The 11,067-nt window shown below is 46.4% G+C and overlaps 1 protein-coding gene across 2 annotated transcripts; it reads right to left on the bottom strand.

The window, feature by feature from the left end:
- Nucleotides 1-51: 51 nt before the first annotated feature.
- lman2lb (lectin, mannose-binding 2-like b) lies at nucleotides 52-7,899 on the bottom strand. Of its 2 annotated transcripts, XM_060064377.1 has the most exons (9): nucleotides 7,685-7,899; nucleotides 6,927-7,045; nucleotides 6,062-6,179; nucleotides 5,193-5,275; nucleotides 4,711-4,731; nucleotides 3,763-3,924; nucleotides 2,984-3,098; nucleotides 2,599-2,724; nucleotides 52-2,085 (listed from the first exon to the last, which is right to left on the bottom strand). In XM_060064377.1, exons 1-9 carry the CDS (start codon nucleotides 7,872-7,874, stop codon nucleotides 1,943-1,945), a joined length of 1,077 nt encoding a protein of 358 aa, XP_059920360.1. In that variant the 5' UTR covers nucleotides 7,875-7,899; the 3' UTR covers nucleotides 52-1,942. The 2 variants fall into 2 exon arrangements, with proteins under 2 accessions (XP_059920360.1, XP_059920361.1); XM_060064378.1 differs by lacking the exon at nucleotides 4,711-4,731.
- Nucleotides 7,900-11,067: the final 3,168 nt, after the last annotated feature.

Raw genomic sequence — 11,067 nt, 5'->3', positions numbered from 1 at the left:
AACGCCAAGGATATAGGTACAATACCAAGAAAACAAACAGCTACACACCACTTCACCCTAGTGACTTTTATTGTAATCCCAGCATGAAAAGTTCTTGTTTTCACTTTGGTTGGCCCAAAGATGATACTAACAGATAAAAAAAACATGGACCTAAGCAGCATGAACACATTCACTGCCATGACCTTATTACCAATAATCTGTTGTACAATTACACAACGTGGGTGATGATTCACCGACTGTTCTGACTCATAGTAACAAGTCTGGGAATAAAAGGAGATTGTAGATGGCGATTTGTTAAGTATGTAAACTATTACACTAAACAGGAAATCAACAGGAAATTACAACAAAAAACCAATGAATAAAATGAGTGCTTCTCCAGGCAGACTGCAGCCGGTCTCACTGGATAACAGCTAGAAAAGTGAACACAAACGTCCCAGATAACGTCATTGCTGATCGGCTACAATAAAGGTTTGATTGCAATACATACATTTCCATTTTGTATTTGATCATAAGTGCTGCCTCAAAAACCATTTAGATTTTTTTTTTGTTTTTAGTCACTTTTTTTTAATCACATTGTATCTTTCCGTCTCGAAATGGCGCAGTTATGGATTGAGTTTCAGACCGCCATGAAAGAACCATAACCGGAAAGATGTTCCACATAAACATAACCCATCCAACTTCTAGTGAGATCCAGTTTGACCCTGATGTCTTGACGCCAACACATGTAGACACAATGCAGACATGTCCACAAACACTAATATTGGACACAGCTAGATGTTAACATCTTTTCATTTAAAAAAAAAAAATTTAAGTGAAAACTAAAGTTTGTTGACTCCCATTATCTGGAAAAAAAAAAAAAAATAATGGAGGGATAAAGAAAAAGCCTTTGCCTTAGTAAAGTCTTAATGGAATATTTAAGTATTCCACTCAATGAAGACAGATCTTGATTAAGGCACTGCCCATAAGGGGCATAAAACACATTTTATTCATTACCACAGGTCAAACTCATCACCACAGCTCCTCACAAGTACAACAATTTCAAAACAGGAACAAGAAAGGTTTGTCTTCAGAGTCAAAGTCTTGTTGGTCCAAAACTTCCCAAAGACGACTTCAACCTTCCTCCGAAGTACCCGATGAGCAGCCCAGGGAGCGTGGCGAAACATCCCCATGTTCGACCGAACACGACCTGTGCAGTAAGACGAGTCAGTAGACCGCCGTAGGCACTAGCAATGGAACCCGCCCGCACCGCCGTCACTCCCTAGTGGCAGTGGAGAGCTCTGGCTCGTCCCAAGCCCCCAGCCTCTCCACTGTTGTTAAGTGCTGGAATCATTGTTGTGATATTAGTATTATTTGTGTGCATAGCGTGCGCTATACCGGGCGGTTTATGGCCTCAGTGCAAATATGGCTACGTCCAATGAGATGCTTACAGGTCATTATTCACAGTAGCTAACAGTATCTCTCTCTCTCCCCCTCCCTCCCTCCCTCCCTCCCATGGAACCTCCTGCTGCTCCCCCCCCCCCCCCTCCCCATCTCCCTTTCCAACTCTCCCCCTCACTCATCACTCCCCCACTCCCCCCCCCCCCCCCCCCCCCCCTCCCCGACCATAGTGGTGTACAGTCATTGTCTGTGTGTGTGTATGTGTACGTGCATGCGAGTGTGTGTGTGTGACAATGTGTGCGCGTCTGAGCCTGAAACCGACTGATTGTGTGTGCGAGTGTGAATGGGTGTGTGTGTGAGTGTGCGTGTTTATGTGCGAGTGTGCATGTTTATGTGTGGGAGTGTGTGTTTGATTATGTGCGAGTGTGTCAGTGATTATATGATTGTGTGTATGTGATTATGTGCGAGTGTGTCAGTGTGTTTATGCGTGTGTGTGTGTGTGTGTGTGTGTGTGATTATATGACTGCGTGTGTCTGTTTGTCTGTGATAATGTGCAAGTGTGTGTTCAGTAGAATCTCTTGCGGCTCTTCTCCTTCCAGCGTCCGTAGGCCATGAGGCCGATGGCCGCTAGCACCCCCAGGCCCATCAGGGAGAACAACGCCGTCACCGCATACTGCACGCCGCTCAGCCCCTCCTCCGGCTCCACCACTGCAACACAGGAAGCACACGGCGTCACGAGGAGACCACTTCCTTCGGCCAGGGGCGCGTCAGTAAACCCGTCACTAGTCTCACTCGTTTCACTAGTCTTACTCTTTAACTAGGCTCACTTGTTTCAGAAGTCTTACTCGTTTCACTAGTCTCACTCGTTTCACTAGTCTTACTCTTTAACTAGTCTCACTCGTTTCAGAAGTCTTACTCTTTTAACTAGTCTCACTAGCCTCAGACAGAAACTGGCCTCACATCTGCCGAGGCCTCAAACTGTCACCACCGTCATCTTGTCACCACCGTCATCATTCTTCATCCAAAGTATAACTATACGTATAACTATATATAAGAACAGTTTCAGTCGTTTATATGAATCACGGAGCTCAAAGAGTTTAATTTAACTTTAGACGAGTAATTTGCCTAACGTTGAACAGTGTGTGTTTGGTCTCAGGATAATAGTTCAACTGTCTGCAGATCAACTTGGTGCGGCAGGTATATTGGCCAATGAGTTGTTACCTATGAACTGCTGCATGTTGTCCACTCTGGGGACGGTCACCTCCTCCTCTTCCTCCTGCTCCAGCTCCTCCTTCGTCTTGTCCACCGTCAGCTCGTACAGTTTCATGGAGATCAGGTCATGGTTGTCTGCAAGGGTGGGGGACAAAACAACATCCGAATTTGATGTCAGGGTTTATAGCAGTTGGTTTTTAGACCAACTGTATCTACTGCCTAACCCCTACCTGCTCCTCAATGACCTGGATATGTACCGTCTAACCCCTACCTGCTCCTCAATGACCTGGATATGTACCATCTAACCCTACCTACTCCTCAATGACCTGGATATGTACCGTCTAACCCCTACCTTCTCACTGACATGGTTTAGAGGGAAGAGGACTTCATGTACCTGAGAGATCTCCGGTGATGGACGTCGCCCCAAAGTAGAAGCCCAGGGGCAGCCGCACGCCCGAGATGTCCGCACAGTCCCGCCATTCGCGGTGGCCGTCCACGTCCGTCATGATCTGGGGAGCAGGGGAGAGAGGCAGTCACACAGGAGGAGGGGGTGAGTCAGTCAGCGGTGAGTCAGTCTACAAACCTAACACTTGCCTTAGCACTAGTGTAGCCCCCTAGTGGTAGCGTCCTAGCGGTGGCATCCTAGCGCTAGTGCCTAACGGTAGCCCCCTAGCAGAAGCATGTTAGCAGTAGCATCCTAGCGGTAGCTCCTGTGGTAGCGTCCTAGCGGTACCCCCCCGTGGTAGCGTCCTAGCGGTAGCCCCCCGTGGTAGCGTCCTAGCGGTAGCCCCCCGGGGTAACGTCCTAGCGGTAGCCCCCCGTGGTCGCGTCCTAGCGGTAGCCCCCCGTGGTAACGTCCTAGCGGTACCCCCCCGTGGTAGCGTCCTAGCGGTAGCCCCCCGTGGTAACGTCCTAGCGGTAGCCCCCCGTGGTAACGTCCTAGCGGTAGCCCCCCGTGGTAACGTCCTAGCGGTAGCCCCCCGTGGTAGCGTCCTAGCGGTAGCCCCCCGTGGTAGCGTCCTAGCGGTAGCCCCCCGTGGTAGCGTCCTAGCGGTAGCCCCCCGTGGTCACGTCCTAGCGGTAGCCCCCCGTGGTAACGTCCTAGCGGTAGCCCCCCGTGGTAACGTCCTAGCGGTAGCCCCCCGTGGTAGCGTCGTAGCAGCGGCGACCTACCGTGAGCCGGCTCCTGATGTATCTGATGAGCAGGAAGGTGTCGTGGTTCACGTTGCGCACCATGGCCGTGCAGCCGCCAATCTCGGTGGGCCGCCCGTCGCGCTCGTGGTCGTAGCTCAGCGTCCCGTTGCCCAGCATGGCCGACACATACGGGTACACGCGCTAGGGGACGGACAGAGAGGACAGAGCGACAGAGCGACAGACAGAGAGGACAGAGCGACAGACAGAGAGTACAGAGCGACCGAGCGACAGACAGAGAGTACAGAGCGACAGACAGAGAGTACAGAGCGACAGACAGAGAGTACAGAGCGACAGACAGAGAGTACAGAGCGACAGAGCGACGGACAGAGAGTACAGAGCGACAGAGCGACAGACAGAGAGTACAGAGCGACCGAGCGACAGACAGAGAGTACAGAGCGACAGAGCGACAGACAGAGTACAGAGCGACAGAGCGACAGACAGAGAGGACAGAGCGACAGAGCGACAGAGCGACAGACAGAGAGTACAGAGCGACCGAGCGACAGACAGAGAGTACAGAGCGACCAAGCGACAGACAGAGAGTACAGAGCGACAGAGCGACAGACAGAGAGTACAGAGCGACCGAGCGACAGACAGAGAGTACAGAGCGACCGAGCGACAGACAGAGTACAGAGCGACAGAGCGACAGACAGAGAGTACAGAGCGACAGAGCGACAGACAGACAGACAGACAGACAAAACCAGATGAGAACCTCGCATGGATCATGGATACGGTTTTGGTTAGCCCCTAACACGGGGTTTTACTGTCGTGATAAAACAGTTCTGGTTCCGTGACATCCGTAGGCAGGATTAAATACACACACACATATGTATGGGATACATTTTTCCGTTCAAAGTATTGACCAGATCATCAGGATTGAAAAACAGTAGGCCCAGAGATGATTGTAGTGATGGTAGGGCTAAAGGCTACCTGAGTTCCTGTCTGTCTCTTCTGCATGTCCAGGGCCGCAGAGAGAGGAGGACACAGTGAAGACCATAAACAACACTCTGCATATACGCTCACATTCCATCATGGTGGAGCTACCTGAAGTGGTGATTATGCACTAGGGAGCATGCATACTCATTAACCATGATGGACTTACCTGGAGTGAGCAGACACTAGTGAACATTTGTACTCACTCTCCATACTATAAGGTGGAGTAGTGCGCATACACTAGTGAACGACCGATACAGGTTAAGGGAAGAGATTATATAATCTCTTCCCTATAAAATAGGGAAGAGATTATATCTGCAGTTCCAATATATCAAGATGCCAACAGCCGTATCAAACGTGAAATACTGAAGAAATCGACTGATATCGTTAGTGACACAAAAGTGTGCGCACGCATGCGTGTTTATTAGGAGTGTGTGTAAAGTGCATGTGTACAGTGTGTGTGTACGTGCGTGCGTCACCTCGCGGTTCTTGTCCTCGTTGGTGTACGTGTCCACAAAGACCCCCAGTCCGGTGAAATGGTTCATGTTGCCGAACACCGGGCCTGGGGAAAGGTTCAGAACGTTCTAGAAGCTCTCAAGGCGGCTGTAGCTGGCAGCTCGAACTACCAGCTACACATTTATCGCTACATTTAGCAGACGCTTTTATCCAAAGCGACTTACAATAAGTATTTGTAGGGCTGCTCGATTATGTAAAAAAAAAATCATAATCACGATTATTTTGGTCAATATTGAAATCACGATTATTCAAACGATTATTTTTGAGTTTGAAAACATGATGAATTTACTCAGCATGTCTCTCCCGAAAACACTTTGTAACTGAAAGCTTTGAAATTTTGCCTTAAAAAATATACACAAAAGGGTCAAAAAGAAAATGTTCAAATCTAAAATAATGTAAAGATATGTATCCAGCAGATATGAATCAAATAATAATAATAAAAATAGATTATATTAGTTTATTTGTTCGTTTGACGCTAAAATCGAGATCGAAATTCGATGAATCGCCCAGCCCCAAGTATTTGTATATATTATCATCAGTATATTATTATAAAATATAAACATATTAATATTTGTCAGAAGAAAGAGCGTCAATATTCAATAATATATATCGCTGTCGGTACAGTAAGGATGTTCATAGAAACAAGTGCCAAGCACTAACAATCACTAGGTTAACCCATTCCCGTATACAACAAAGATAGCTAGGATAAGACGCTACACAATGCTAAGTGCTATTGCTAAGTGCCAGGATGTACAAACACACAATAAGTGCGTAAGAGGGTTGTGGGGTCAAAGGTGGAGGCTATGGAGAGTCTCGGTGAACCGGCCCTTACCATTCTGCATGCGCTCTTTGGTGAGCCAGAAGGCCACACCGTCGCCATGGAAGTTCTTCTTCCCCTCGCCGTGGACCTTGAACTGCACCTGTAGCTCCCAGTCCCTGAGGTAGCAGGGCTGGGAGGCCAAGAGCTAATGGTTAATGCTAAATGGACTGCATTTATACGGCACCTTTTCTAACTCGCGGCCACTCGAAGCGCTTTACAATACTGCCTAACATTCACCCTTTCATACGCACAGTCACACACCGACGGCGGCGTCAGCCACGCAAGGCGACAGCCAGCCCGTCGGGAGCAGTCAGGGTGAGGTGTTTGCTCAGGGACACCTCGACACTCGGCTAAGGGGAGCCGGGGATCGAACTAGCGACCGTCAAGAGCCGTGGCACCAAATCCTGGGCCCTGTATTCAAGAGGTACTGATGCCCCCCCCCCCCCCCCCCGAATTCCCCCTACCAGCCCCCTGCGCTAAATTGTTGACGGGGGGGGGGGGGGGGGGGGGGGGGGGGGGTGGGGTAGAGAACAATTGTTGACAGGGGGGGGGGGGGGGACATGGCCTAGCAGCAGTGTGCGACTCCTAGCACTATAGGCTGGTAGATAATTCAAAAGAAATACAACTTTTTTTTTTCTTTTTATTCCCATGGGCCCCCCCCCCCCCCCCTCTGCCTTGGGCCCCCCCACAACTGTCCAGGTTTCCCCCGCAGTCCAGCGGCCCTGCTTCCGGTCACCAGCCCAACCCGCTCCACCTCCTGACCCAGATGCCGCCCCCTGGGTTAACCGGTTGGTGAGCTTCAGCAGTGTCTGTTGAGCTACGACGCGTTCATGTGTGATACAGGTAATTCTTCTGCTGTGACACATCGGGGACTTACGATTCGACTCCAAACCGCTCCCTGTCGGCTCTGCAGGTCAGGGGTCAACCTCACGTGGTCTGGGGTCACCATGGCGTTTCCCATCAGGTCCCAGTGAGACGAACTTGAGGAACCCAGCCCTGCAGTCAGTAGAATCCTCACATTGAATATCAACACTGATTCCAGAAGCTTCTCTTTACAGGCATCTCTCCCTCTCCCGTCTATTCCATGTCGTGCACAGAATAGTTATTGATTCCTTTCAATACATAATTGCTGAAGAACAATGTAATTTATTTATACAACACAGTGATACCTCAGCCTGCTGTGTGGGAAATGTCTAATTACTATGAATAGTCTGTATGATTCCCTATTAATAATGTCCACGTTTTCCTAATCGTTTCCTACAACTTTAGGGTGGTCTGTCTTGTAACTTTAGGGTGGTGTCTTTTATTATTGGTCTTGTACGTTCAGGTACCTTTAAGGTGGTCGGTCTTGTATTATTGGTGTTGTATGTTCTGGTACCTTTAAGGCCTTGTCTTGTCACTTTAAGGTGGTGTGTCTGTCTCGTATGATTGGTCTTGTCTTATGTGGTAACTGTAAGGTGGTGTGTCTGGTATTATTTGTATTGTCTTGTCATCTCAACGTACACAACATAAATAGCTGTGAACTGATGGTAAACTGGTCATTATGTCGTCATTGAAGCTCTAGTCACGGAGTAAAACGGGATTAGAGAGGGTGTCAATTGGGGTGTCAGTGAAGGTGTCGGTGATGATCACTACCTTGGTAGGGCTTGGTCAGCGAGTACTCCCGCTTCAGGAACTCCTCCATCTCGTACACATTGTCGGCGGACGAGCTGCCCAGCAGGACACACAAAACCAGTAACAAACATACCGATTTACTGAGAGTTTTCAGGTAAACCAGTGAATCCGAAGGCAGTGATCGGTATACTTTGGTCACGGCGTCCGCCATTTTGAAGATAATCTCCGCCCAGATTTACTATTGGATAATCCGCCAAACTCCGCCCACGTTTTCTTATTGGACAGCCTTCTACGGCCAGCCCATGTCTACCATTGGACAGCTTGCTAGGCTCCGCCCACATTTACTATTTCATATTCATTCGATTTTGAAGAAGATTAATTGATTGATTCCAGACTCCAGTGTGAATTGGTAATAGCCTAAACCGACCCGATTTTACCAAAGTATTGGTTGTCAGTTGTTTCGTTGATGGAATAGCACATTGGACTAATTATATAAGATTAGATAAATAAAATAATAATGATGGTTGTGTTGTGTGATGTGATGTGTAGTTAAGCAGACTAATTGTGTGGCATGATATCACCATATCGATATAAAACTAATTGTCAACGACAAGTCTACTATGAAACGAACAGAAATAACTAAACCTCATCCACTGATATTGCACCAATGATTCACACAAACAGACGTTTTATTGTCTGGTGGTGATGCATGCTGTACGTATAATACATATGGCCATTGCCGTTTTCTAACGAACAAAGCAAATTAAAGAAATATTCTTCTTAGGTCTATAGAAATAGTGAGACTTGTGGAAGAGGTTCGCACATTTTGTGAGATCAGATACATAATGGAATGCTGGAGGAAGGTCAACTGACTAGGATGATGGGTAAACCGAGCGTTTATTTCATGGCAAATGCTGGATTGGCTTTCGCATATGTTTCAGTTTTCAAGTTTCACATCAATTCACATATCATCTGAACCATCTTATCCACAGTGTGTCTCATCATGTATGCAGGTTCCTCATCGTGGAACCCATCCGTGCACTCAAGAGACTGCAGAGATCGAGCCCCAACACTCCCCCCAACACGGCGCGCATCAGGCACAGACAAACACCTCCGAACATAAATACTCACGCTACTGCGGGGGGTATGGCCGGTCGATCTGTGGGTGAGATATGACGCCTGGCCGTGTCAGACGGTCTTTAATGGGGCAGTCTCCCCCCAACGACCCACCCACACACTCGCAGTGCTGACCTGCCGAAAGACGCGACTAATTGAAGAGCTCATTTCCGAGGGAATGTGAGCCATTAGGGCTGGGTCCTAAGGCCACTTCCTCCATCGACGTCTCAATCACCAACGTGGCTGTTCAACGACTCGTTGTTCATAAAGCAGTTTGATCATCAACATCATGCCAAAGATTCATCAAATTATTGATTCATTCATTTATATTTGCACGTTTATACATTTTTGTTTATAACTCTATACTATTATGCGAAGTTGAATAAGATAAGATAATGCTTTATTAATCCAGATGGAAAATCCTGTCGAATGCGTACAGTATTTGAAGAAAATAGATAACTGCCAATAATATGCAGCAAAGAGGAATGTTCATCTTTGCTGAATGGTGGTTTCCCTCTTGTTTATGCACACCATTGAGCCAGGATGTAACAACGTGTACATAAGCATTACATAAAGAGTTGTGATGCATTGTGGGTTTGATATAAAACATAAGAACTAAAATGGCTGACGACTGTAGCAGACAATGCAAGCTGTTGTCTGGGCCTTCAACACATTCCTCCTATAAACTTTGCCTGAATCAACGATTGACGTGTCAGGCAGTGAAAAGCTACTTCACAAAATTAGCGTGTGTCTGCCAGCCTCTACATTAAACAAAATAGTGCTGCAACTTGTAGTGGAAAGTGTCTAAATCAGCTCAGCTGGAAGTGAGAAGAGATGGATTAATAGCCTGCTATAATCTGTCCACGGGGACTTTTAGGGTGATGGCGTGGTGCTGTAACGCAGCACTTTGCACTCCTCTCTCTAACACATTCACTTAATGATTAAATGTCTGTTCGAGTCAGATGACCGTTATATCCTCAATGAATCAAATTAAAAATTGAAAGGTAAACTTTGAAATTTGAGATTGTAACTAACTGTATATAACGTGTTTTGATTAAAGTGATTCAGAAAAGTATATTTGTCAAGTAGTTATCATTAATATGTTAAAACAATCACATAAGTTAATAATTTGTATTCATAATGACATGGTGCTATTTGTATTCTTAATAATGTAGTTAGTAATCAGCTATTGAAACAACCAAAGCTATATTCAATAAAAAACGGTATCGTATATATAAATACTCTGTTGAATGTTCATGACTTGTTGTAACACCATGCTTATGATGTGTAAAAAAGATCTAGATACATCCCGAAACAAATAAAAATATAAAGATAAATCAGGTTAGTTATTTAAAAACACAATTTATAAAACACATTTTCAGTATTTCCTGTTGTGTATTCACAAACGAAACACCCACATCCTTTTTGTCCTCATATTAAACCTCCTTACTCTGTCCTGGGGTAATTGATTGTTCTCTCGACGGTGCTTTGCTTACGTTCTAAAAGGTTGTTTAAGATACACCCGTGGAAACACACCCGAAGTCATCAAGTCATCACTCGACACACTGCAGTCAGAAGGCTTTTTACTGCGCGTTCCTCTTCGATCCGCTCATCTCTCAATAAGCTCATTGTTCTAATGTGTGAACATTGATTTCTGGAGTCTTCTGCTCCTTAGCTCAAACGGCTTCCTCATTCCCGACCCGCTCACAAATAAGATTCATGGCCTCCGTTTGCGTTTAGACAGTTGTTGTTTCAGTTGCTGTTTTTCTCCGCATGAACCAACCTCTCGATTCAAGTTTTCTGTCAAAGTAACAGTAAACAATTTTGATGTATTCCCTTTCTTCATTCATTCATAGTTGCGTGCAATGAAATATTGATGGAGCTTACGTTTCAAGTTTTTATGGACTATTATAACGTTAACTATGTCGTTCGGGTCAGATCACAGTCGCTAGTTTATTCGCTCCATCGATGTGTGTGTGTCTGCACAGGCATTTATGAGAGGGAGAATTCACTCATTCAGTCATAAAATAGAAAACAGGGTGTCACGCTTTCTTCCCACTGCAGTACAATACAGCAGTCATAGAGGCTTGGTCCAAACTAGATATCAGCTGATAACTTTATGATCTTACTAAAAAATTATATCAGGTCTACAGTACGAAGCCAATTTACAATTCATGACAATTCATGAACTGTACTGAGCAGGCGGCACGGTCTCCCTAGGGTTTCCCCCCCCCTGCTTGGCGTTATTGTCTCATAGCCTTCTCTTACCTGACCCAGTCAAATGTGAC

This window comes from Gadus macrocephalus, chromosome 11 (assembly GCF_031168955.1).
Source record: "Gadus macrocephalus chromosome 11, ASM3116895v1".
NCBI classification, from domain to species: Eukaryota; Metazoa; Chordata; class Actinopteri; order Gadiformes; family Gadidae; genus Gadus; species Gadus macrocephalus.
This window is presented reverse-complemented; position numbering and strand designations above follow the sequence as displayed.

Bases quoted from the DNA above. Each gene is read 5' to 3' on its own strand.
- lman2lb (XM_060064377.1), bottom strand. From the start codon at position 7,874: ATGGCGGACGCCGTGACCAAAGTATACCGATCACTGCCTTCGGATTCA. The intron at 4,732-5,192 runs GTGACGCACGCA...CTGGACATGCAG, and splicing joins ACGAGGACAAGAACCGCGAG to AAGAGACAGACAGGAACTCA. The intron at 2,725-2,983 runs GTACATGAAGTC...CCACCCTTGCAG, and splicing joins CATCACCGGAGATCTCTCAG to ACAACCATGACCTGATCTCC.